Source organism: Staurois parvus, unplaced genomic scaffold (assembly GCF_062004578.1).
Source record: "Staurois parvus isolate SC_StPar_1 unplaced genomic scaffold, SC_StPar_1.0 ptg000186l, whole genome shotgun sequence".
Classification (NCBI taxonomy): Eukaryota; Metazoa; Chordata; class Amphibia; order Anura; family Ranidae; genus Staurois; species Staurois parvus.
Window position 1 is genome coordinate 10782182 of NW_028317982.1, and position 27227 is coordinate 10809408.

Genomic DNA, 27227 nt, shown 5'->3' on the forward strand with positions numbered 1-27227 from the left:
GCATAATTTGTTTAGAGTGTACTCAAGTACTTATACTGTATCTGTTATGTAAAATCCGGTCTGTATACAGTTCCTTCACATGCACCCCATGTTCCGATAACCCTACAGCTTGGCCTTTTTTCTTTATTAATGACTTGACTACCAACCTGTATATACTTCTTCTTTACCAGACCACTTTTCAGTTTTCAGTGCTGTCGTTTTGATGGACTGTGAAAAGTGTTTGAGTGCCAAATACTTGGTAATGCAACACTGTACCCAACTGAATTTGTGAGACAAATAGTCTTCTATTTGATGGTATTTACTAACAACCTTTGTTTCTTTTATTTTTTTTACTGCATAAAGGAAAATAATACAACATTTGGTTTTGCTTACATGTACCTTTAAAAAAAAATGATCTCACAAGCACCAAAAAAAAAAAAAACTTCTTATAATTTGTGGTCAGTAGACCCCTTTACCTTCATCTATGGTATGCTGATCACCCTTCCTGCTCTGTTTACAAACATTTAGCTTATTCACAGTGGACGAATGGAAGCTTCCTCCAATATGTATGGGCTGATGTTTGTTTGTACTACTAGTGTTTACATTTGTGATGGCTGTGATTGGTTCACAGCAATCACAAGGTACATAGCCACTCTGTACATATTGACTGCTATCTGAGCTGTTCAATGACAGTTCAGATCTCAGTAAATCATGGGTGCACTGGCCACCTGAGTGTGTTCTTGGAAGCACTGTTTATAAACAACACCCCAAAAATACATGTCCACCCCCAACATTTTTTTTTTTTTTTTTTTTTTTACAATATGGCGGTATGGAGGTGGTTAAAGCTAAACTAAATGCTCCTATCCTTTTCAGTCAAGATAAGTGCCATCCCAGAGGAGAGGTGAGAGAATCAAAAAAAATAAACATACATACTCCCCTCCTTGCTGCAGCATCTGTGTGCTGCAGTTGTCCTCTGCTAGCTCTAAGCCTGTGAACCGATTAACCACATGACCACGGATCACTCAGTTCTCAGTCTGCTCTGGCCAGAGTGCAGTGACTGTCCTGCTGAACAGGAGTTGGGGTGGGAATGGCTGACTCAGACTCTCAGCCTCTCACTGAGAGGCTGAGTCAGCTGCCGATCAGGCATTTGGGTGGATCCTGACATTATTGGTGGGATCCTTCCAGTGCTTTGAGCATCTCTGTGATCTCAGCCAGCAGGCTTTAGCCCACTCTTGGCTGATTCTGGGTCACAGCTGAGCACTCCTGTGACCCACAAGAGAAGTATGGCCAAAAAAGCTTGGCTATACTTCTCTGTTAACCTCTGATGTGTAGCTGCCATGGCACTGCACATATGGTACATATGATCTGCAATAACACCAGCCACCTAATGGCTTGACAGTTAGGTAGAAAGCTATCTGTGAAAGTTGCCATTCAAGGCATGCCTTGAATGGAACAGTTTTGGGAAACTTAAATTGGTGGGTTTGTAGTGTTATCATGTTAATTAAAATGTAATTTTTACCATTTATAATTTTGTGTATTCATTAAAATAATACCTGGTGGGCTGACATGAATGTCAATGTTCTGTACCTATCTGCCAATCTCTTTACTGTGCTGTGCTCCTGTCATTAAGGCCACTGCTAGAGATTACACATTAAATGAGAAGTATACTCAAAGCTATTTTGGCTGTATTTCTCCTATGGATCCGTTTTCAGCCTACATCAGGCTGAAGTCTGCTATCGGCTGATGTTACAGAGTCAGTCCAGGCTCTGAAAAGAACCCGATTATATGATCAGGATCCACCCAGAACCCTGGACCAGCACCTGGCTCAGCCTTTCAGCGAACCAATGAGAGTCTGAGACAGCAGCTCCTACCCCCTCCACAGCTCAGTGCTCCAGTAAGTGTGGGGGGTGGGGGGAAAGAGCAGAGAGCGAGAGACTGACAGTCCCCGGCTCTCTGCTCACAGAATGCTGAGAGCTGAGCGATCAGAGCCGGCGGGGTACAGATTGCAGCATCAGGTCATAGCCTCATCCACCTAGGTGAATATAATTTTCTTTCCAAATCCCAAACTTCTCTTTTAAGCACAGCATGGTCCACTGTTGTCATCACCAGAAAATCTGTTCTGGGAAATGCCATGCAGCAAAAAGTGCATGCATGTAGACAGGACAAAGCTGCAAATAGGCTGCAGGAGATCAGTAGCACCAAAGTACAACACAGGAATTGAAAAAAACGTGAAAACTATAATTTTTTTTTAACAAAATGGAGATTGATTATAATACAAAGGGCTTTATATGTCATTCAGTTAGGGTTTGCATCTACTATAAATGCAACTGAAAAAGGTTTAGTTATGAAACATTTTTGCTTGGGAGATTCAGGTGAACACAACTTCACCTTTTTCACTAAACTAGGAGACTATTCACATTAAAAAAAGAAAAAAGATCTCTCTCTCTTAATGTGAATGGTGTATATGTGTGTGTGTATATATATATATATATATATACACACTATATTGCCAAAAGTATTGGGACACCCCTCCAAATCATTGGATTCAGGTGTTCCAATCATCTCCATGGCCACAGGTGTATAAAATCAAGCACCTAGGCATGCAGACTGCTTCTACAAACATTTGTGAAAGAATGGATCACTCTCCGGAGCTCAGTGAATTCAGACGTGGTACCGTGATAGGTTGCCACCTGTGCAATAAGTCCATCCGTGACATTTCCTTACTACTAAATATTTCATGGTCAACTGTTAGTGGTATTATAACAAAGTGGAAGCAACTGGGAACAACAGCAACTCAGCTACCACGTGGTACGCCACGTAAAGTGACAGAGCGGGGTCAGCACATACTGAAGCACACAGTGCGCAGAAGTCGCCAACTGTCTGCAGAGCACAACAACAGTGTGTAGAGAGCTTCATGGAATGGGTTTCCATGTTCAAGCAGCTGCATCCCAGCCTTACATCACCAAGTGCAATGCAAAGCGTCGGGTGCAGTGGCGTAAAGCATGCCACCACTGGACTCTAGAGCATTGGAGACATGTTTTCTGGAGTGACGAATCATGCTTCTCTGTCTGGCAATCCAATGGATGTGTCTGGGTTTGCTGGTTGTCAGGAGAACGGTACTTGCCTAACTGTATTGTGCCAAGTGTAAAGTTTGGTGGAGGGGGGATTATGGTGTGGGGTTGTTTTCCAAGGGTTGGGCTTGGCCCCTTCGTTCCAGTGAAGGGAACTTTTATGGCATCAGCATACCAAGACATTTTGGATAATTTCATGCTCCCAACTTTGTGGAACAGTTTGGGGATGGCCTCTTCCTGTTCCAATAAGACCGTGCATCAGTGCACAAAGCAAAGTCCATAAAGACATGGATGAGCGAGTTTGGGGTGGAGAAACTTGACTGGCCTGACCTTAACATGATAGAACACCTTTGGGATGAATTAGAGTGAGCCAGGCCTTCTCGTCCAACATCAGTGCCTGACCTCACAAATGTGCTTCTGGAAGAATGGTCAAACATTCCCATAGACACACACCTAAACCTTGTGGGCAGCCTTCCTAGAAGAGTTGAACTGTTATAGCTGCAAAGGGTGGGCCAACTCAATACTGAACCCTATGGGCTAAGACTGGGATGCCATTAAATTTCATGTGCATGTAAAGGCAGGCATCCCAATACTTTTGGAAATATAGTGTATGTATGTGTGTGTGCGTATGTATATGTGTATGTGTGTATTATATATATATATATATATATATATATATATATATATATATATACTCACACACACACGCTCGTGAACATAAATATCCACTAACCCTGAGTGGAGTCCCCTCCTGAACAGAATTCAGGGGAAATACAACTGAATATGAGATTAAAGGCTATGTTATCCCATTTGTATATTAGAGAGCTGCACATAGTCTATCACTGCCATATCTGCCCTCATATGTGGTCTAGTAAATTTTTGCTGTTTTATTCTGTGATGTGTCATCACATATTTCTTGTGTTATTTTCACCTGCAAAGGTCTTGCTCAGATGTGGACTGCATCGACCTTACTTAGGATAGTGGATATTTATATAAGTTTAACAGTTAAGAAGTTTTGCTGTCCATTTCAAACATTTGCTTGGGTTGGTATTTTTTCATGATGTATATTCAAATAAAGTGTATTTTGTGCTTTTATGTATAGATTTGTGGCAACGTGTAGGATGTTTTTTTTTTCATTTTGTGGATTTAATATTATGCAACTCTGGCCAACATCTTGCTGACAGTGCAAAATCCCTTTCTTTAAATATATTGTAAGATTCATAGCAATGACACAATTTGTTGTCCATATATATACAAGCGATGTGAAGATAAATGCAACACTTCATATGACCACTGGGTGGCAGGAGTCTTAAATTGAAAACCTACCTTTATAGACCATGCTTGATTGGGATAGTGATGTACTATAATAGTGTGCATCAGAATTGTGTGATATGTCTGACAAAAGAAAGCAAAATAAAGGCGTTTGTTAGGTCAGGAAAATTAGAGGTTCCCTTCTTACTATTTTAATGTTATACTTTAGATACCTCTGTAATGTTAGGAACACACAAAAATCAGAAACTTCATACATTTTGTGGTTATCTGTGGGTCTACGTCTGATAAAGATTCCTGGGCACTCTTATGTTGGTGTAGTCCTATATGGATTTCTCAGTATAGGCACTTTTTACTTTTATTTTTTTATTTTTTTTGTTACAAATTGGGTTAGGAAATGTGACAGGGGCATGTATACTAGGTGCAGATTTAGGGTCAAAAAAACATTACTATTCTTTCTACAATCTCAATATCTAGAGCAGTATCTCTAAATGTTGTTCAATGCAGATTACTGAACATGAGGGTTTTTTTTAATGTAAAAATCCAAGTTACACAAACAGCAACAAGGGGACAAAGAAGGGATCCAAGGGATTAAAATAAAATGTAATTAGAATCTGCTGAAATGCAATATATACGTTTGTCTGTGACATTGTAGGTTTCATGTTACTTGTACATGTCAGATAATGAAACAAAGGATTTTTCTGAAGTCTGATTCAATTAGTTTTGATCACAGAAAAGAACACAATTATGTACATAATAGTTCTGTGGAGGAATCTCTGTAATCTTCAATGTAAAAGAACTTTAATGAAAACAACTAAAAATAACAGTTAGGCTAATCTAATGTTCAATTAAAGCTGAAGATTAATTATGCAAAGTGCCATGTGTGCTATACAATTGGCAAGCTGGTTCAATAATATCAATCCTTAATTTAACTCCATAATCAATGCTATGTCTGTTCAGTGGAGACTTGCAGTCTATACACAATACATCGGCATGGAATGTTTCCTGTTCTTGCAGATTGCAGCATGACAACAGCTGGCCTTATACAGGCCCTTTGGTCCATCCGACACGTCTTCATCCCTACTGCACATGGCTGGACCTGCCACAGGTTTGCCCATCTGCTGTAATGTTTAATTCAGACAGATATGGACATTTTAAGCAATTCAAAATGCCTGTATGCTGGGAATAGTAGAAATGAATGTATGAAAGCCAAATCTATAAGTGTTGGCAGCAGTCTTCTATTTCTAATATTCATGCAGGATATGGTCAGTTGGCTTCTACAGTCCTAGATATCTGATATTTGGAGCCCACGTTTGCCCAAAGACAAGTTAGTTAAAGAAAACCTTTATAGAGAGAAATACATTATATGACCAAAATTATGTAGTCAGTGTGTAAACGTGTATGATTTCCTGACTGTGTCCCATGTCTTATATATGCAGATCATGCTGCAATATGTAAATCTATTAGTTTTGTTTTTTAGATTTATAATGGGGTGCCTCAAAAGTGTGCAGGAATATAAAGGGTGCCTTGACTAAAGAAAGGTTGAGAAATACTGAGATATGGTATGATGAGTTGGATCTAAAGAAACTTGACTGGCCTGAACAAAGCCATGACCTCATCCATTTGGATTATTGGAACGCCAATTAAGACCAAGGTCTCCTTGTCCAACTTCAGTACCTGACCTCACAAATGTTCTTTTGCCTTAATGGCATCAGATTCCCAGAGGCACACTTGTGGAAAGCCTTACCTGAAGAGTGAAGGCTGTTATAGCCACAAGGGCAGGACCAACGCTATATTAATATCCATGTCCAACAAGCTCATGTAGGTGTGATAGTCCATCAGCTTTTGGCCATATAGTGTTTAAGTTGTCATTGCAGACTTTCTTCTGAAAACTGTAGTTCCATGATTCTCTCTAGCTTCAATCATTTCTTAGTGAGTGTTGAAGTGTATTTTGACATGTATTGCATTAAGGCAGCCCATTCACATGTATGGTCTGACTACTGCACCATAGCCTCACCAAAGAAATGCAAAATGCATGTACCTTGTTTTGTTTTTGTTTTAACCACTTCCCGTCCAGCCCATGTATATAAACGGCTGGACAGGAGCAGTGCAGGAGCGGGTTGTCGTTCATAAACGGCGCCCACCATTTTGGACTGTGCACGCTCCCTGGGAGCTCATGGAACCGCAATCCGGTACACAATCGCTGTACGGGACCTCTGTGTGAGGTCCCAATCATGTGATCACTGATTGGTCAATCAGTGATTACATGAATAGTAGTAAGCAAGATGTCACTTCTGACATCATTGCTTTCTATGTGTGAAATCTGTGAATGATCACAGAGGTCACATAGTACAAGGCTATTCACAACAGCCTTGTACCATGTGACAAGCTGTGACCAATCACAGCTCACGCAAGATTTCTCAATGGCTGCAAGAATGGAGCCAGAGAGAAGGAGAAATGATTCCTTTTACAGCCATTATGGGTGTAAAAGCAATAAGTGTAAAAAAAAAAAAAATCTTCATCACTCCTCACAAGTAGCACAGTGTCACTATGGTGATACTGTAATGCTAGGGTGACAGTATGTTAAGAAAAAAAAACAAAATATAAAAAAATAAAATAAAATTGTTAAAAAATTTTTTTTAAAATTATAATTTTTGGTTATATTACTAAAAAGATAACTGAATAAATTTTGGCCAAGATTTATGAAGAAAGATTATTTATTTGCAAAATTTTATAAGAAAAACACTTTTTTTCAACATTTTTGGACTTTTCATTTATATAGCAAAAAAAAAATAAAAACCCCAGTGGTGAATATATACCACTAAAATAAAGTTTTATCTGTCTCAAAAAATTGCTAAAAAATTCATATGGGTACAGTGTTGCATGACCGCGCAATTTTCATTCAAAGTATGGTTGAGGAGTGTACATGTGTTGGGGGGCTATTAAGAAATTGAAAGAAATTAAGAAAAACGTTTTTTCCTGCACTGGGCGTTCCCACAGTCCATAGATGTTAACAGAGTCTAATCCAAAACAAGGGCACAGATTAGCCTGATAAGCTAAAACAGATGCACAGATAAACCTGAGTTAAGTCAGAATTCCTGAACTACCTGTTTCACATGTGTGCCTCAGAAAGTATCAAAGGCATTGGATCAGTACTATAAGCAGGCACTACCCAGGGGCGGACTGACAACTCATGGGGTTTCCAAATGGTCAGTCCACCCCTGGCACTACCATAAGAAAGACATGTCACAATTACGCGCTCTGAATTTTTCGCCATAAATGGTTATTTTTTTATATTTTTGCAATATAGTATGTTTATAAGTCTTTCCACTTTTTTGCTCTTTCATGTATCGAAGAGATTTTATTGGCTATAGTGGTTTAGCTTTTCTTTCTTTTAACGTTTTATTGCATCAATATTTTTCAAACACCTTTTTGAATCTTTTACTGCATCCTTCTGCTTTTTTTTTACAAGCTAAATGAAATCATAGTTTGACCCTTGTCTTTTCTGCGTTATCACATGTAGGAAATGACTCAGTTTTCCATCACAGAGCATTATTTTATCATGCCATCTTATGAGAGGCGATCAAGTCTTTTGGAAAAGAAAACTACATCAGCTTTCTATATCTCTTCCCAGCAGTGTTTCAGCAATTTTGCCCCCCTCCCTTAAACGATATGGGGACGCATAAGTCATTAACCATTAGTCTGGGCTTTGAAACAAGTGGATGGAACTGGAAATTTATGATTGTACTGGCAGACTTTTAGGAAGGTTAAACCGTAGAGGGGGGAATAAAATTACTGGTAATTAAATTTGCAAGCAGGTTGCCATCTCGCAAAGATTTATTACTCCTGCATGGTAGATGGTACATCCCTCTGAAACACAAACTGGAGTACAATGAGGAATTGGCTGGCTTTCTTTTTTTTTTTTTTTTTATTCTTTTACATAATTAAGCTCTCATTCTTTTTTAGAATGCTGAAGCAGCATTTAAAGGAAAGTCATAAATGAATCTATAAATAAGATGGCATTACCGCAAGGACATTATTGTAATGACTCGAAGCAATAGCTTAGAATAATAGCTAGTGGCCTTTATTGTCTGACAGGCCTACTGAGATGAGCTGCAAGACATTATCTCTCCCGTTATGTCTGTACAGTGCAGAGGAGCAGAACATCTCACAACATATGCTCCTTCCTCTATTCTACAACACGCTGTAATGTATGTCTTGACTTCTATTAGTTTCCATATGCTGTTGAATAATAATTACATGCAATAGTGTCAATGCCTCACAACAGAAAAATGAGAATCTTGTAACTGTCACATTGATGGTTACTAATCCCCATATTTAAAAGCTACAGGAAAAGAAAAAAGTACAAAAGTTGCTCCTAGCAACCAAGCTATTATTTTTCTATAGGTATGTGTGTGATTAGCTCTGTTACTCTTCTACAGCCAAGTGGTGAGTACACTGGCACATGTCTGCATGCTTATGTTAGCCATATATGGATCGGTCTGTACCTTTTTATCTCATTATCATTTTATTATTCTGATTAAATGAAATCCATGTATCAATTCTTTCACCAGCTATTTGATCATCGTTGAAGGATTTTTTTTGGTTTTAATTCATTTCAAAAAAAGGTAGAGGGGATCAGCAGGGTGACCCCGGGCTAAGACCCTAGAGTGCTTCACCCCAAAACAGCAAATAACTAAAACAGAATAAAAGAAATGGGGACTTTCTAGAACGGCTCTCAAGAATATAAATTCTAAAAATATAATATATATGTATAAATTATATACATTATTATTATTCTGGATTTATATAGTGCCAACAGTTTGCTCAGCACTTTACAATATAACGGGAGACAATACAGTTCAATACAAGAGGGATAGGAGGGCCTGATCCTTGGGGCTTACAATCCAAAAGAATAGGATATACATTTTGATGTTCATGAATATAAAAAAAATAGAGCGAGAAATATATATTTACATAATACTGAGTGTCCCTGTTCACAGATAACAGATTGAGGTCAATGAGTTTTATAGATAGCTCCACTTCTTCAGGACCAGCAGTGAAAGGGTTACAAGACATCCATGCATTTCCACTGATCTCTTTATAGTGGTCACAATTGGTTTATAGAATCATGCGGTTACAGCATTCTAAAGCTCTATACTCCTTTCCACAAGAAATTGGGTTACTCCTATATAGAACTATAGGATAATGTCTGGATATAACGTTGTCCTGTCACTAGAGCTTAGTGTTGGAGGAGACTTCCTTCCTTCCACAGAATAGAAATGAGGCCAAACAGGGTGATTTATTTGGTTTGCATTAATAATTATTAATATTATTTGAATATTAACAATTACAAATGGTTTCAAGCTAATTGTACAGTGTACACAGCAATCAATTTATTCTGAGATTATCACTTTTTTGTCTTTTTTTTCCAATAAGATTTTCACATTAAAAGTGATCAGATTGTTGAGGGCTGCTCCGAGCCATATTTGTAGTCTAAAAATGAAATGTCCGCATGGAAAGTTCTTTTCATCTATTCACACCTTATCTTGGCCCCCTCTGTTACCTTCACTCTTCAGGACAATGTATATGGACAACTCTGAGCCATTGAATTCCATGCAATGCAGGACAACATATTACAATACAGGCATTTGCCTCATCTTTAGAGTGCATTGGTCAGACTTTGAGATCTGTATGAATTGCAATCACACAAGGCTTTCTCTGTCCCACTCTGTTTATTTCCTAAGTAGACATACACATGCAGCACGAGACCTAAAGTTTTAGAGTGGGGAAATCCAATATTAAAAAATGGTTTTACGTGTCTGCTGGCCAGCCTGTGCCTTTCATTGTAATTATATTTATTACTGTGTAGATAAAATATAGAATTATTAGCAGAGCTGCTGACAGGCTATCACAATGTGGCTGATTTACTAAAGGAGTAAAGCCTGTCTGTGCTGGAAGGTGAACCTTTACTTTGCAGGGGAATTTGCACTTGGATTAGTGTATAAGTATATTTTTTACCTTTTTTTTTGCACAAGAGTTGGTATTTTTCATGGTGAATTTTCACCACAATTACTAAGTGATAATTCAGGTGAATTCAGGTGAAAAGTGAACAGGCGTTACTCCTTTAGCACAGTAAACAAGTCACAAAGAATCAAAATGTCTCAGAGCTTTTTTTTTTCTTCTACATTTGTAGTCAAGGATACAAGGAAATATGTAGGACCCGTACATAGGGCCTTTAAACTTCTGCCTTGTAATATCAAAATTTATCAGAAAGAAACAAATTTAGTTTTATTATTCTGCAGAATATTGTGAAGGACAAAGGGAGATGAGCAGTGCGCTTGGTTCTTCTGTTGAAGGTTTATTGTATATGAAATTGTGTTCTTGTTCTGAACAAAAGGTCCCGGGTGTCTTGTAATGTTGCTGTTGAGGATATGAGAGAATTAGCTGTGATTGGGAGTTGGGTTATTCTGTGAATTGATAGAAAAAATGAAGAGGTATAGTAATAGGACTGGTCTGCTTGTTTGGTGCTTTGTTCGCTCGCTAGTATTTTTATTTTTTTCATTCAGTATTTCTGAACATTATTCCAACTGACAGTACTTGCATAGCACAACTTCATGGTGGGGCACAGGCCACTTAATTCAGGTCGGTGACTGCAGTTTTTCTTATATGAAGCGAGGTCACTAGCCAGAGTGTATGTCAGTGCAAAAAAAAAAAATATATATATCATTTTTTTTTTCAGTATATCTCCCCAATACATGCACATTTCCCATGTTTTTTCACTTTAAAAATGTTTCAAGGACAGACAAATACTGATTGCACCTATCAGAAATCCAGTGTGCTTCTAACTTGTTTTCACTGATAACATAATAGCTCCACTGCACTGAAATCCCAGACAGTGTTTTAAGACCTGCCCAATTCTCCCCTTTTGGACTACAAAACACCTCCCCTTCTCCTAACCTTTATAAGGTAGTAACTCAGGCAGGGCTAACAACACTGCTTGGGATTTCAGTGCAGCAAAGGCAGATATTGCTCACTACCAGAGGTTAGGAACTCACTCTTCCGAAAGAAAAAGGTTTAATGCCATAGTGTAATATTAAACATCCAGGCACAGAGTGTGGAGTGTGTAAAGCCCCTAAATTAGGTTGGAGAATCAAATAAATAACACCTAAACCAGATTTTCCATTATTTAGCAGTCGAAGCGTGAACTTAGTGTTTCTAAACCCACATCAGTAAAATCAGTCTGTAAATGCAGTAAAGCATGCTTGGTATACTCACTGTGGAACCTAAGGGGTTAATCCTCTGCATTGTGTAAAAAGACTGTTTGATCTTGTCTTCTCTGATCCTCCCCTTCTTCCAGTGTCCACAATCCATTTGCAGATAGTACAGAGCTCTAGGAGACAGTCTGCACATGCTCAGTTTGGTGTTTGGTGCTAGAGAGGTTTTTTTTTTGGGGGGGAGGAGAGTTCATGTGATAGGCACAGGTTCTATCAGAGGTCCTGCATCCTAGAGCAGAATGAAAACTCCTCCTACAAGCTTTAACGTGCTTGGCTGGACACTGATAGAAGTCACAAGAAAAGGTATTTAGCAGTTTATATTTACTATAATAATTGCACTTCCATGTTCTGTGTACTGCGGGAGACCAGATACAATGAATGCAAGGTCCTGGGTATAGTAATACTTTAAAATGTAATCTACAATGTTATACTTGCAAACATATTCGCCCCAGCCCCCGATATACAATCATCGAATCATCACCGCCTATGGTTCACACTCAACACGCCCATCTCCTGCCCAGATAACACTCACTTTCCAGGTGGTCCTGTACACATCATACCTTCTTGCAGATGCACCTACCTTTGTTTGACTTGCTGTGCATGCTTAGTAACTCAAATAGGAGCTGCCCGGGGACGCAGAATTTTCTGCATAGAACTGGTCACCTCTAGGGCACCTAGAAGACAATTGCTTCTAATGTGCTCTGTTCACAATACAATGCTGTGGTGATGTGCAGCACAGACAAATGCAGATATGCTTCTTTTTTTCCTCAGCACATCTGATGGCTGCACAGGTCACCACATCACACCATGCTGCTGTGCAGTGACTAGAGTGTAACATTTGTACTCTGTCAATAAAGTAAAAAAAGGGTTTTAGCATGTATATAGTTTGAACAGGCCCTTACCCTGGGTTCACACCTAAGTGTTTTCTGCAGCATTTTGCAGAAACACACAACAGTCTATTTAACATGATTTCCTATGGGACATGTTCACATCTTCAAATTTTCACCCAGTGTGTTGTTTGGAAAGGGTAAGGGACTTTTTTTAATGCATTTTTGCTATGTTTTTGATGCGTTTTACGTTTTAAATCTGCCTAGCAACAAGAAAAAATGCAAAATGCGACAAAAACACATGTAAAAAATGCAAAACGCACCACAAAACGCAATTCATAAACAGATCAAACTCAAACTGCATAATGTGAACCTAGCCTCAAACTTAATGGGGTTGATTTACTAAAATCAGGGACTGCAAAATCTGGTGCAACTCTTCATAGAAACCAATCTGCTTCCAGGTTTTATTGTGAAAGCTTAAACAAGCTGAAGTTAGAAGCCGATTGGCTACCATGCACAGCTACACCAGATTCTGAGTGCTCCAGTTTTAGTAAATCAACCCCATAGTCTCAAAACTGTAATTATATATAAAGTAGCACTCACCCAAAGTGGTATATCATGACGGAGCCCCAAAACTCAAAGGCCTATTCACATTTGTCCATTTTCCTGCAGTTAAAAACATATTATTCAGCCCCAATGTGTGAACTTTTCAGTGTTTGTTAGCTATAAATGTAAAACAAAATCATCTTTATCTTTTCTGTATAGTTTGTAATTAAAAATATACACTGTATATATACATGGCAGTAGCCATGTTTGCTTGGTACATATAAAGGCTCTGCTTTCTGCTTTACAATCCTGCACAATGGTTGTGCTTTACTGCTTCTCTTTACATTGCAAGTCAGTTGACTCTGAAAGCAATGCACTGACTAATTCAGTAATTGCACTGGGCCACTGAGAGCTCCACCTAGTGAATCGTTCATGCACTTTTATGTTAAATATAATAGAAGAGCAAGCTTGTAAAAATGTTTGTCATAATAAAAAATTGTTTACCAATCACTAAAAATATGCGCTCACTAAACAAAACACAATGGGGAGGGGGGGGGGGGTTACTTAAGGCAAACAGACTTGAACTTTGCAAGGACAGTTGCCCCAGAGCTTAGTAAATGAGGTAAAGCTTCTTTTTGCAAAGAATACCCAATCACATGCAAGGAAAATAAAGTGAACAGCGTTTTTGCTTGCACATAATTGGATGATGGAAGTCAGTAGAACTTTCCTTCACTTACTAGACTCTGTAGCAGTGCTTCTCAATATTTATTTCACTCAAGGCACCCTTTAAAAGTATGGACAGTCCCGGGGCACCCTTTAAAAGTATGGACAGTCCTGAGGCACCCTTTAAAATGATGGACAGTCTCGAAGCACCCCATTCTAAAATGGGGTGCCTCAAGACTGTCCATCATTTTAAAAGGGCACCCCATTCTAAAATGCTTCTCAATATTTTTTTCACTCAAAGCACCCTTGAAAAGTATGGACAGTCCCGGGGCACCCTTTAAAATGATGGACAGTCTTGAGACACCCCATTCTAAAATGGGGTGCCTCAAGACTGTCCATCATTTTAAAAGGGCACCCCATTCTACAATGTGAAAAACTATTCTAATAGTTTTATATACCGCAGCAACATCCACACATGTAGGACACCCAACATTAGAGGTGATTTATTCTTCCAAAGCAAATACACTTTTGCACACTGGTACTGACTAGTATTCCAATGTTTCTCTTCTCCCTCAGTTTTTCTCCATCACTGAGCTAATGTGACCCCAGCACTGATGGAGAGGGGCAGGGGAGGGTCAAAGTAGAATGCTGTGCAGGCAGCTGACATCCTCCTTATCAACTGAAGATGTCATTGGTTGTCAGGACACTGGCGGCTAGAAGGTCATAATTGTGCACAATGAAAGCCTGTGGCTTTGTGTAACGAAAAGGCAGGCTTGTTCTCTCCGCTGGCTTGTATACAAGTTTTGGTCAATTTTTTTACATTTTGCCAAGGCACCCCTGAAGAAACCTCACAGCACCCTGGTTGAGAAAGGCTGCTCTGGAGTAACTGCCACTGCACTTGCAAAGTGCACAGTCTATTTGCCTTTAGGAAATCTACCCCAATGTGTCCGTTTAATTTGCCTTGTTATCACTAGTTCCTATGATCATTGGTTCCTTTTATCACTGGTTCCATTGGCTCGTGTCCCCGCAGTGTCACATAAGCTGACATAGGACTGCATTTGGTGTTTATTGAGAAAATATTTTGCGTTGCTCAAAACAACCAATCAGATGCGTTCTTTCATTTTTCGTCATGCGCTGGCAGATGTATCTCTGAACAGGAAGCTTACTGGAAATGTCTACATTGTGTAATACAGTACATAACTTTAATGTTTTATACATCTGCACACCAGCGTGACATGTAACAATTAACATATGTTCACCCAGGCTGGCTATCAGGAATGGAGACCGCTCACAGTCCTATGTTCCTGTGTTTCTGATTAGCATTTGCATTGTGTTATGATTTGGTTGTAAATTCATCAGGCTGTACTAAGTGTATACTACAGACTTGTGGTCCTCATGGATTTTTTTTAAAGGAGCCTATAAATCAAATTGACGTTTGAACGGCTGAAGGTCATTATTTCCTTCAGTTATGGGATTGACTGTCAGCCCAGCACAGTCAGAGTGCATTTGCTAAATGACTCAATGTACATGTGAAATAGAAAGTTTGCTGTTTTCTATTAGACATGCTTCCTACGGTAAATAGGCAGAGTAAACTAACATCCATCTACTAATTACGCCGTGATTTCTAATCATTTATACTTTTCTTGTATGGGTTCATCATAGTTGGCAGCATTTTTCTATAATTTGCAGGGACACTTTGTTGGTGAGCCCGGGAATATTGTTTGCTGACGAACGCAGAACATTACATTCTCCGTTTTATTACCTCCTGCTGAACTGCTTTGTGAAAGACTTTTTATTTAATTTAAAATACTGGTCCATAAATATAATTTCAAAAGCCCACTGAAAATGGAAATGTGATAAGAGCTGAATCTAATTCAGAAAAAGAAGAGATTTTATCATGCACTTAGGCAAAACTGAAAACGTGGACAATTCTGGAGAAAAATATTTCCCGACACAAATATATAAAAAAAAAAAAAAACTCAGGACATTCCCTGGCAATCAGGGATAGTCAATAACTTAGTTACTTATGTCCTGAAATAGCACAGTGAGTTAACGTCAGAACTGTAATGCATCAGAAATTGCATTATATCATGTCTTCAATGTTGCTTTAAAAAATCCCCATTGCTGTATTCAGCATTAAAAACAGATGTAATATATTTTGTGATTTCTACAGTGATCCACTGTCAGCAACATTGTTTTAAGTGTATGTAAACCCCAACAATGTACTTCTCTTACTTGCTTTTTTGGTCTGTTAAATATACCATATGAAGCATTGTATTATTTCTGTTCAATAAGTGCAGTTGATCCTGCCAGAAATCTTGTGAGCTTCCTCTCCATGTGCTACACTGTTCTCCATTAGCATTGTTGCCAACTCTGTCTCTGGACTATATAACGCCTCTCCCTATGTTATGGCGACCAGGAGATGGCGAGGTATTCTTTTGTCCTAAATATGTCCTGGCCTGGAGTGCCAGTGCTGCTCCTCTATAGATACATTGAGTTTGATTTATTAAAACTGGAGCACTCTGAATCTGGTGCAGCTTTGCATGGTAGCCAATCAGCTTATAGCCTGAGCTTGTTCGATTAAGCTTTGACACAAAAACTGGAAGTTGATTGGTTTCTATGCAGAGCTGCACCAGATTTTGCATGCTCCAATTTTAGTAAATCAACCCCAGTATGTTAAGTGAGGGGTTGTCACCCTAAGACAGGAAATATGGTACTGGCAGAATCATTACCAGAAAATAAAGAAAAAAAGCCTGTAAAAATATTGCCGCCACCACATCTAAGGACCGGTATGCTGTAATATAATATGATTTTAGTCTTGAGTTAAGATACGCTTTAAATCGAACTCCTGGCAAGCAAAAGTCAACCATAGCTCCTGCTGGAAATATTACCATGGCAGCTGGACACAGCAGTCATTCCGTGTAATATTGTAGAAAACTACCTCAGCCTTGTTAGTGCAAATCACAGCCTCCCTATGTGATCTGATAACATCAAGGGCTGTAGGAAACACGTAATGTGAAATTAAGGAAAGGGGTTTTGTAAAGATTCTTTTTTAATTAACTATAATTAGCCTCTCATTAACCTCATCCGTTCTCTTCTCTCCTGTCATGTCACAGTTATTTTTTTTCTAACTGATGGTATGTGAACATTTGTCTCGCTTTTATTTTTGTAGTAAAAAAAAGTTACCCCCCTTTTTTTTTTTTTTTTTTACATCTATATAACTTCACTAAGTGTTGTAGAAGTAACAAAATTTAGTACTACGATAGACAGGATAAGCACAATAAATTATGAAAGAAACCTGAAAAAGTGCACTTTTTATTCTTTTACTTTATTGCTTTTAAAAAAATGTAGAAAATAAAATATTCGGTGGACTATGTCAAAGAAAAATCTTCTTTGTCCTAAAGAAAAAAACAAGGCTTATTTACTAAAGGAGTTGAGAATCTGCACAAGACAATTTGTGCGAGTATTCACTTAATTTTATCCAGTCATATAAAAAGAAAATGACTTTTTTAATTTGCACATCATTGGGTATTCAAAGTGTAAATAAATTTGCTTTTAACATGATTGATGATTCCCAACTCCTTTGGCAAATCAGGCCTTTTAAGTAAAGAAACAGTTATTACCAAATGTAAAAATATGTCTGGTCCACAGAGGCTAAAGCAGCTTCACAAATATAGCTAGAATAATGAGGTTCTGGTAATAACTTTGGTATTACTATTATGTGTCCTGTATTTTGTATATGAAATCCTAAACCAAATAGTATAGAGTTAAGCTAAGGAACCACAAAAAGCATTATACATTCTGTATTTTTTGCAGCTGATTTGCATCGGTAATAAAGGCTTTAAACACCAAATGATGATATGCAGTTGTGAACATTAAACAAACTTTTTCCATTAAGTTGAAAACTCTGAGTCCGATTCTATGTGGCTGAGTTACTAAAGGAGTTGGAAGGCTGTATGAATATTCACTTTAATTATCCAATCATGTGAAAATCGTGCTCACTTTAAATTCCCAAATGTTTGCAGATGATTTTCAGATAATTGAATAATTAACCAAACATTCACGCAATTAAACTAAAAGCTCTTGTGTTACAAATTCAGTTACTATTCAGTTACTATGTGATGCAAAAACGTCCTTTAACCACTTGCCCTTCAGAGGATTTATCCCCCTTCCTGACCAGGCCATTTTTTGCAATCTGTTATTTTAACTGACAATTGCGCGGTCATGCAACACTGTACATAAATCAAATGTATGTCCTTTTTTCCCCACAAACAGAGCATTCTTTCGGTGGTATTTCATCACCTGTGCATTTTTTATTTTTTGCGCTATAAAAAAAGACCGACAAATTTGAAAAAAAAAAATATTTTTGACTTTTTGCTATAAAACATATCAAGTAAAAAATTTAAAAAAAATCAAATTTCTTCATAAATTTAGGTCAAAATGTATTCTGCTATATGTCTTTACTAAAAAAAAATCCCAATACATGTAAATGAATTGGTTTAAGTGAAAGTTATAGCGTTTACAAATGCCAGTGTATATATACTGAAATTTGTTTTTTTTATACTAGTAAAGGCGGCAATCAGCGACTTATAGCGGGACTGCGGTGGGCATTCTGACATTCTGGGTGGAAACTGACTAACTGCCACTGACATCCCAATGAAACTAATACAGTGATTAGTGCTTATAAAAAGCACTGACACTGTACTAATGACGCTGGGCAGAACGGGGTTAACATCTGGGGCGATCAAAGGGTTAACTGTTTGCTGTTTTACATAATGTGCTGTGTGTGTTTTACTAGGGAAACATGCTGCTGTGTAATTCTCTGCTGTGCAGAGAAATACACAGCAGCATGTCCTTGCTGGCAGGAGAGAGACCTGTGTTATTTACACAGGTTTCTCCCCTGTCAGTTTTACTTGGCAATTGCCGGCCGCCAGCGGGGAATCTCCGGCTGGGACCTGGTGATTGACATCTGTAGCCACCAATGGCGACATGGGTAGGGCAGTGCGTGCACCAAAAATACAAATAACGTATGTATACATGATTTTGCACCGCCCTGTAGCAGTACTTCTACCATAGGGCGGCGGGGAAGTGATTAACTTCCCTGACTGAGCCAAATCTTCCATAATTTGTGTATCACACATTCCCCCTCTCATGCACTGCAGATCACAATAGGAAGGTTTCAGCAACAGAGGCAGTGCTGCCAATCCAGAAAGAAGTGGGCGGGACTAAGTGTGGTCAGGCTTGTGAATCAGCAGTATAACTACTCCCCCTGCAGGTTTGTGAATCAGCAGTATAACTACTCCCCCTGCAACATCTCCTTATCTCACTGTAGTGCAGGAAGGAATAGCCTACATGAGGGTGAAAAATCTGCTCTGAATTCAAAGCAGCGCAAAGTTGTTGCCACCTCATCACAGGAAGCTTCATTAGGTGAACTTACTGGCAGGAGCAACAAAGATTTGTGGGATGTAAGAGGACTAAAAGAAAACTGTAGGTGCAAATGCATCCATAATTAAGTGCTGCAGCACATATATTTTTTTTAATGGGAGGACATAGTTCTACTTTAACTCCTTCAGTAAATCAGCTCAATTGTAACTCGGTCAGAAAAAAAGACAAAGATTTTTCAGTTTTTCAAAGTCAGGCAAAGCTTTCATTCTCTGACATCCTTGATGACAGATTTGACCAGACTTACTGAAACACTATAACTGAAATATCTTATCTTTGGAAATGATTATGGTGAAGTGTATTGCTTGTTGCATAAATCTTAGCAAGGGATGGTGAGCAGAATATGATTCCAGCCTGTACATCACCTCACCTAAATAGCCCAGGCACCGTCAAGCGTTTACATTTGAAACCCCAGTAAAATTATCCCCATATCCATGCAGCAAATTCACGGTTTCTTTTTATTTCTCTTTCTAGAGACCTCAGTGAAAACCAGATCCAGGCCATCCCAAGAAAGGCGTTCCGTGGAGCAGTAGATATTAAAAATCTGTAAGTATTTTCCTGTAGAGCTGTGTCGTTTGGGGTTTATGACATTGTGTAATGCAGTGCATACCCTAATACCACAGAACTAATGTTTTATGGGATTCAAACAATATTTTGACCTCTTTCAAAAATATATACCAGCAGAAGTTCTGCACAGGAAATCATTCTTACATGTACAACTCATAAAGTGCGATTTCTAATCTCACTCTCCTGTTTTTCATAAAAATGTTTTAAGAGATGCAATAAACATTTTAACCCTTTCAAGTGAAACTAAGAGTTAATTACTGGAACGAAAATTAATAGGTGACAGAGAGTGTATGTATGTATGTGTGTGTGTATATATGTGTATATATATATATATATATATATATATATACATATACTGTCTATACACACAGTGCTCAGCATAAATACACCCCTTTTGAAAGGTAACATTTTATTCAATATCTCAGTGAGCACATGTACAATTTCCAAAATTTTGACAAAACTGAGTTTTCTAGAATTTTTGTTTAGCTCATTACATGAAAGTAAAGTTAATAATATAACTTAGATTACAAAATCTTCAGTTTTACTAAATTAGGTGATGAAAAAATGAACACACCCCACAACGAAAACTACTACATCTAGTATTTTGTATGACCTCCATGATTTGTAAGGACAGCACCAAGTCTTCTAGGCATGGAATGAACAAGTTGATGACATATTGCAATAGCTATCTTTTTCCATTCTTCAAGAACTACCTCTTTTAGAGCCTGGACGCTGGATGGAGAGTGATGCTCAACTTGTCTCTTCAGAATTCCCCAGAGGTGTTCAATTGGGTTCAGATCAGGAGACATACTTGGCCACTGAATCACTTTCACTCTGTTCTTCTGAAATGCAACAATGGCCTTAGATGTGTGTTTTGGATCATTGTCATGTTGGAAAAGTGCACAATGATCAAGGGCATGGAGTGATGGTAGTATCTTCTCTTTCAATATAAAGCAGTACATCTGTGAATTCATGATACCATCAATGGTACCATGGTGCCTTTTATTCACCATGCATTTTTCTTTGTACTCCTCACCTTTGGGATACCATACAGTTTTGAAGCCATCAGTTCTAAAAACATTTATCTTTGTCTCCTCACTCAAGAGTACAGAGTCTCAGTAGCCTTTTTCTTTTCAGCATGGGCCCTGGCAAATTCTAGGCAGACTTTTTGGTGCATGGGCTTTTGCCCTGCAGTGTACGCCATATTGTGTCATGGGAAACAATCACCCCAGTTTGGCTTTCTACTTTTTTGCTAACTGCAGTGGACTTGCATGGTGATTTTCTTCAACTCTTCTCATCAGAAGATGCTACTTTCAAGGTGTCAACTTCCATGGACTGCCTGAACGCCTCTGTGAGATAGTTGCATTGCCAACTTTGTTAGATTTATGTAGCACTTTTGCTACAGTATTCTGACTGTTAAGTAAAGCTTTGCTGATCTTCTTGTAGCCTTTACCTTTCTTTTGTAAAGAAATTATTTTCTTTCTCAGGTCTTGTGACATTTCTCTTCCATGTGGTGCCAATGCTGACAGCATGTAATGGGAAGGGGTTTTCTTTGTAACATCCTTTTATAATCAATTGCCTGCTGGACAGCTACTTAATGAATAATTAGACTCACCTGTAGTTGAATTCTTGTTAATTAGAACTTTGTTGTCTAAAATGTAGCTTTGCTTCTACGACTTTCATTGGAGTGTATTAATTTTTGCAATATGGTCTTGAATGAATTTGATAGGAAAAATACTTTTTTGTGTGTGCAAATTAACACATTTTGTTTGCAATCAATGGTCTGCATTTGTGGGAGTATTTTGTAGTATAGTGTCCCATAGAAAATGTTGATTCTGAAAGGAAAGTAAAGGTTTTCTGACAAAATCTGTTGGGGTGTAACCATTTATGCTGAGCACTGTATATATTTAAAACTGCTTTGCTTTTGTTCATTTTGTGAATGTATCTATAATTTTTGAAATTAAAAAGGTATTGTATACTACTAAAGCCATAGATGGAGCAAAATTTGAACGGTTCAGCATTGACCTCTCCAATTTCGATCCATGTATGGACAGGCTTGTTGTACACAAGTCAATCTATTGATCGACTTGTGTACAATCACCCTGTCTGGGTTTTTCCTGAACGATCAGTGCCACTGGCTATAGCCAGCAATACTGAACATTATATTCTGACAGCGGGGAAGGTTCCCTGCCGTCAGAACACAATAGCACAGCAGTAGTAATTCCCCATCCAGATTGAATGCGTGGTTGGGAGAATTGGATATTTTTTTATTGTACAACCCACTGGTTGATCAAAAAAAATTATTAATGTTTAGCCAGCCTTACACATTAAAAAAGATATTCAATACGAGCGAAAATTTAGAAAAAAGCATCCTTTGTATTTGAGATTTGGCATTTTTAGTAATGAGCTGTTTACAAATAAATGTGATTTTTCTAAAACCTTGTCATTTGATTTAGAGAGAATCTTAACCTAAAAGTAGTGTAGATTTTTCACTGATCCTATTTCTGCATTTACACAACAAATATTAAAACACATGGCCTCATTTCTGAGACCTAAAATAAAGCATACTGAAACCCAAAAACAAAAGAAATGTATTGCTGTATTTGTATACCAGTCCTTGAATGTTGAGGCTGCATTAATTTTCTTGCTTTCAGGATTTTTTCTCAATATTTTCACCTTGTGATTCTGCCACTAACACACTTCCAGTACTAGGATGAGAGCACGTAAGATGGCCATAGATGTATTGAATCTTGGCCAGTTCAGCAAGGACCAGTTGAGATTTGATCCATCTAAGAGCAGGCTGGTTGTACCATCAATCGACTTCAGTACAAGCAGCCTGTTGGATATTTTTCATGCAATCACTTCCAGCAGGCTATAGCCACCAGCAGCGATCATTGTGTTCTGCCTCTGAGGATAGCTCTATGAGAGCACAACACAATACCACTGCTGGAGGGATTCCCCCATCAACACTAACTGTGGTGGAGGGAAAGAAAATTGTATAATCCATGGTTTGCTTTACTCACCCTTCATATCAGGAAGACAGCCATGAAATCATACTACAGATATCCACACCCTCCATTGTCCTTAACATAGAGGGGCATGGTTCTGTAGTCCTCAGAGATAGTCAAGAACAATGCTAATTGATTTCAGTGCAGCACAGGCAAAGAGTTCTGGAAGTTATTAGCTCACAAGATTTTTGGCACGATCCACAGGCATTTTTTTAACTTATCAAACAGATATAACACATAACTTTGAATGATATATTTAAGAGACCAAAAGAGATAAAATTGTTCACTGTTAGGCTTTATATACACTTTAATGTATGTCCTAGTGCTTGTGTATGCAGTGCATTCAGCATCTGTCTGCCTTTAGACTATAAAGTAGGTGTTGTACTCACAAACGACAATATAGTCAAGGCACATCATAAAAGAACAGCTGGATCAACACGGCGCTGAGTAACAGTCCGCAATAGGGAATTTAGACATCCAAAAGTCTGACGCGTTTCGAGGAAGAGGCAAGTCCTCGAAACGCGTCAGCCTTTTGGATGTCTAAACTCCCTATTGCGGACTGTTACTCAGCGCGGTGTTGATCCAGCTGTTCTTTTATGATGTGCCTTGACTATATTGTCGTTTGTGAGTACAACACCTACTTTATTATTTTTTATTAAACATTTTTTATGGTAATGCACTAGGCCTGTGCACCCTCTTTTTGTTCTTTCCCCATTCAGTATATTTGGATTCCCCCGGTCCATTTGAGGGCAGCAAGGTGTGCATGTTCCAGGACATTCTTAATGTGGTTGTAGCATCGAGTCCATCCCCAAGCGCAGGAGCATTTGTGTTTGCTGCCTTTAGACTATGTTCCATCATGCTTTTATATGTTCTATTGAGGTCTTCTTGTAAGCTCAAAGCCTGGTGAACTATACTGTTTTGTGTTTTAGACCTGGCAGTAGTGGATATGGGTCATTTGGCTATTTCAGGCTCCATAAACATGAACATGAAAAAGGGGATCCCCATCCTCCCGCAGCATCCCCTTTTGACCCATTTTTGTACATGGTTTAGAACAGTCACTGCGTGGTGGACTCTTTATACAACAATGATGACAAGTCAGAGGGTGATTCCATCAGAGGAAAAGTTTATCACACTCAGGGATGTCTATCAACTATTTAAAAAAAAAAAGAAAAAAAAAAGCTGTGTATGTGGCTATGCATTTAAAGCCAGATATATCTATAACTATTACCACCACCTTTCAGCAAGAATTGGCCCTATAAAAGGCAGAGATGCACTAGCATACCCAGCATATCAAAGAGCTAGAGACAGCAATATAGACAACACAATGCAGTTGACCCAAACCAAGTAAATTACAAGAATCTAGTATCTCCAGTCTGTCCAAGAGTCTACATGATTTAGAAAATCGGTCCCAACAGAATACTCTTCGAGTTGTGGGACCACGAAAACTATCTGTTTGTCAGATCTGGTATGTTTTTTCATGGATGTTATACTACAGGTTAGAGAGGGCACATTGCCTAGACCCCCATACCCTGGAATGATAGTCACTGCTGTCACATAACATTCCAATCAGTTAATCTCCTATACTGGAAATAAGGGTTGAGGTTGGTATCTGTGGTAAAATACAAATTGTCAAATTGAAACAATTCTTCTCTTGAAAAACATTGTTAAAATGGAGCACCGGGCAACGTATAAATGGTAAATTTGTTCAATGGTAATTGTGATCTACACATTCACTGTTGGCTCCTAGGTAACCATATACAAAGCACTCCTATACAAGGACATTTGAATGCTTTGCTAGTTTTAATACAGTAAAACAGATACATTTTATTACACTGATCTATACAAAGGCATATACTATAGAAAAAATTTACTGAAAGTGGAGGTTCCCTTTATTTAATTTATTTATTTCAAGTATTTAAATAGCACCGTCAATTTCTGCAGTGTTTTTTATATATATATATATATATATATATATATATATATATATATATATATATTGTACAGTCACATCAGTCCTTGTTCTCATGGAGCTTATAATGTAAAGTCCGTAACTCACATTCATACATACACATACTAGGGCCAATTTAGACAGGAGACCTACCAGCATGTCTTTGGCGTGTGAAAGGAAACCGGCCCTTTAAAAAAATTCTGGTTTGGTGCCTGCTTGGCCTTAATGTCTGCCTGGAGTGTCACATTTACTTTAAACCTAAAAAATATGAAATAAGTATAAAAACATGACATCCTAAAAAAAATCCCATTTAATTGATTCACGTGACTGTAATATTTTATCACAATGCGGTTCATTTCTTGGCGGCCTCACAGGGATCACAGAGCACCTTATCCCTCTATTTCCATGGCATGAAACAAGCCAGTGACACAAAATAGACCGCATAGATTAAATAGTGATTTATCTTGGCAGTAGAGGAGCTAGAGCATGTTCTTATTTTTCCAAACCAAAGGCTTTCTCTGCCAAAAATTCTTCCGAGGGATAAGATCATGTGAGTGCATTTACTTGCTGTTTCTGTATTGACATTTGTCCTTAGATGAGTTCCTCACTGCACCTTACCCCAGCCATCTGAGCACCTCTGCATCTACAGGCTCCTAGGCACAAATGTTACTGGCACCAGCAAATTTCTAAGGGGTAGCCAGGAAATTTCACAACATTGTTGCATTCATCATCAACAACATCACATAAAAGAATTCAGGCAGAGATAATAAATGAACAATTGCTCAAATTATCATCATGTTCATAGGAATTCTAACTCAGCCACGAAAAAAAACAAAACATCTTTTTCCTAGAGGATCATTAACCTTATACTTAGCAGGTTTAAATATTCTGTAATAGCATCTCACTCTTCTTCATATTGAGAAGATTGCTTTTGTAATTCAGGCTTTCTCTTGTTTAAGGATTTACCTCTAGATCCTGCCAGTAAGACACTTCCTGCCTAATGTTCCTTTACTCTGTGTATATACAGAATCAGCATTCTCAGCTTAGGAAATGCACATTTTTGGGGACTACATGATAGGGCATCTGCATGTTCAGCTACACTGCCTGAGGGATTTATTTATTCATACCTTCAATTATCTCTCTCCACATCTCCACATCTGTCTCACATCAACAGGCACACACACAGACCCATGAGCCAATAGATTCATTAGCTGAGATATGCAAAGCACTGAAATCTAAAACCCAAGAGAAAAGCACTTTACCTAAAAAGAAAAAAAAAGTCATGCTTAAAGTGTAACTCCATTTTTGTTGCAGTAAAGAAATAGCTGTTTGTTTTACCATGTTCTTTGCAGGTTGATTTGGAATGGGGGGTTTGTTTCATTAAAATCTTATGGCGCATCAGTGTTCCAATGAGAAAAAAATGCAGTGTTGGCATCCCTTCAGAAGTGTTTAAATTGTTACTAAACCCACAACAGTAAAATCAATCTATATATGCAGAAAAGCATTCTTGTTATACTCACTGTGGATCCTGTATTTCCTAAAATAATTGCATTTTCATGTACTGTGTACTCTGGAAGCATGGATATAGTGAATGCAGGGTCCTGGGTTTAACACTTGGGTAGTATCTTACCAACACTGAAATTCCTATTGCAGAGGATGTGTAAATTTTGACAATCAAAAGGGAAAAGACATTTCAGGAAGTTTCCGTACTCCAGTGGTGTATAGGACACCTCAAGGTTGCCACATTGCATTGAAACCTACAGATTGAAAAAGAAAAGTAATTATTAGTAACATTAAATTACAATATGGCTTGTCAATTGTTTATGCTATAATATTTTCTTAAATCAATATTTTTTTTTTCAGTGAAAGTGAGGTTTCACTTTAACTAATGCCTATTAAATCAATATCACATTTTGTAAGTAAGGGTTTATTGATACGTCTGCCCCCAGCTCCCCAGCTGCATAAACTTTATTTCCCTTTACTCACCCACCACTTAATCCAATCACCAGCAGCATAATAAAATACTAAGGTACTTTCAGATATATGCAAGTGATTCACTCCCCTTCCTCCTATGATGCAGCACTAGGTGGTCTCCGGGCTTGAAAGCTACCCCATAGTGGTAGGGAAAATAGCTGGACAAACCTGTTGACCTTACTTGGAGATCTCACCTGTTATAAACATATTTATAAATCCTATTTCATATGTATGGAGTTAGAAAATCCATCATTTTAAATGTTTGAAAAACACTACACTAATATTGGCTGACATTAAAGTGGAACTATAGGCAAAACATTTTTTTTCATTTTGGATAGAGTATGGGAGGGTTAAAACCCCAAACACCATCTGTGTCCCATTGCGGAGACTTCCCTTCCTTCCCATAGTCAAACAGAAAGTGAGAGGAAATTCATGCAAATTAAGGGAGTTCCTTGGGGACCCCCAGGTCACCAAAACTAGTGTCCTCATTGGAACATTTCCCCTGAATTACTTTTCTGGGGACAACCCGAAACGTGGGTGTGACGGAGGGTAGGCAGGACAGAACACACAAGGCGGACAAATCTTTATTGAGGCAAAATGACAGCCACTCAATAGGTGGAATTGCAAGGAGGGTGCCCTCGCCACTAGGGGAATAG

At 38.3% G+C, this 27227-nt stretch overlaps 1 protein-coding gene across 3 annotated transcripts in view; it reads left to right on the forward strand.

The window, feature by feature from the left end:
• The window catches only part of SLIT2 (slit guidance ligand 2), a 386975-nt gene that overhangs the window by 229436 nt on the left and 130312 nt on the right, over positions 1 to 27227 (forward strand). For all 3 annotated transcript variants that reach the window (XM_089677471.1, XM_089677469.1, XM_089677470.1), the window contains exon 5: positions 19549 to 19620. In XM_089677471.1, coding sequence (XP_089533597.1) covers positions 19549 to 19620 — 72 coding nt within the window. The remainder of the gene's footprint in view (positions 1 to 19548; positions 19621 to 27227) is intronic.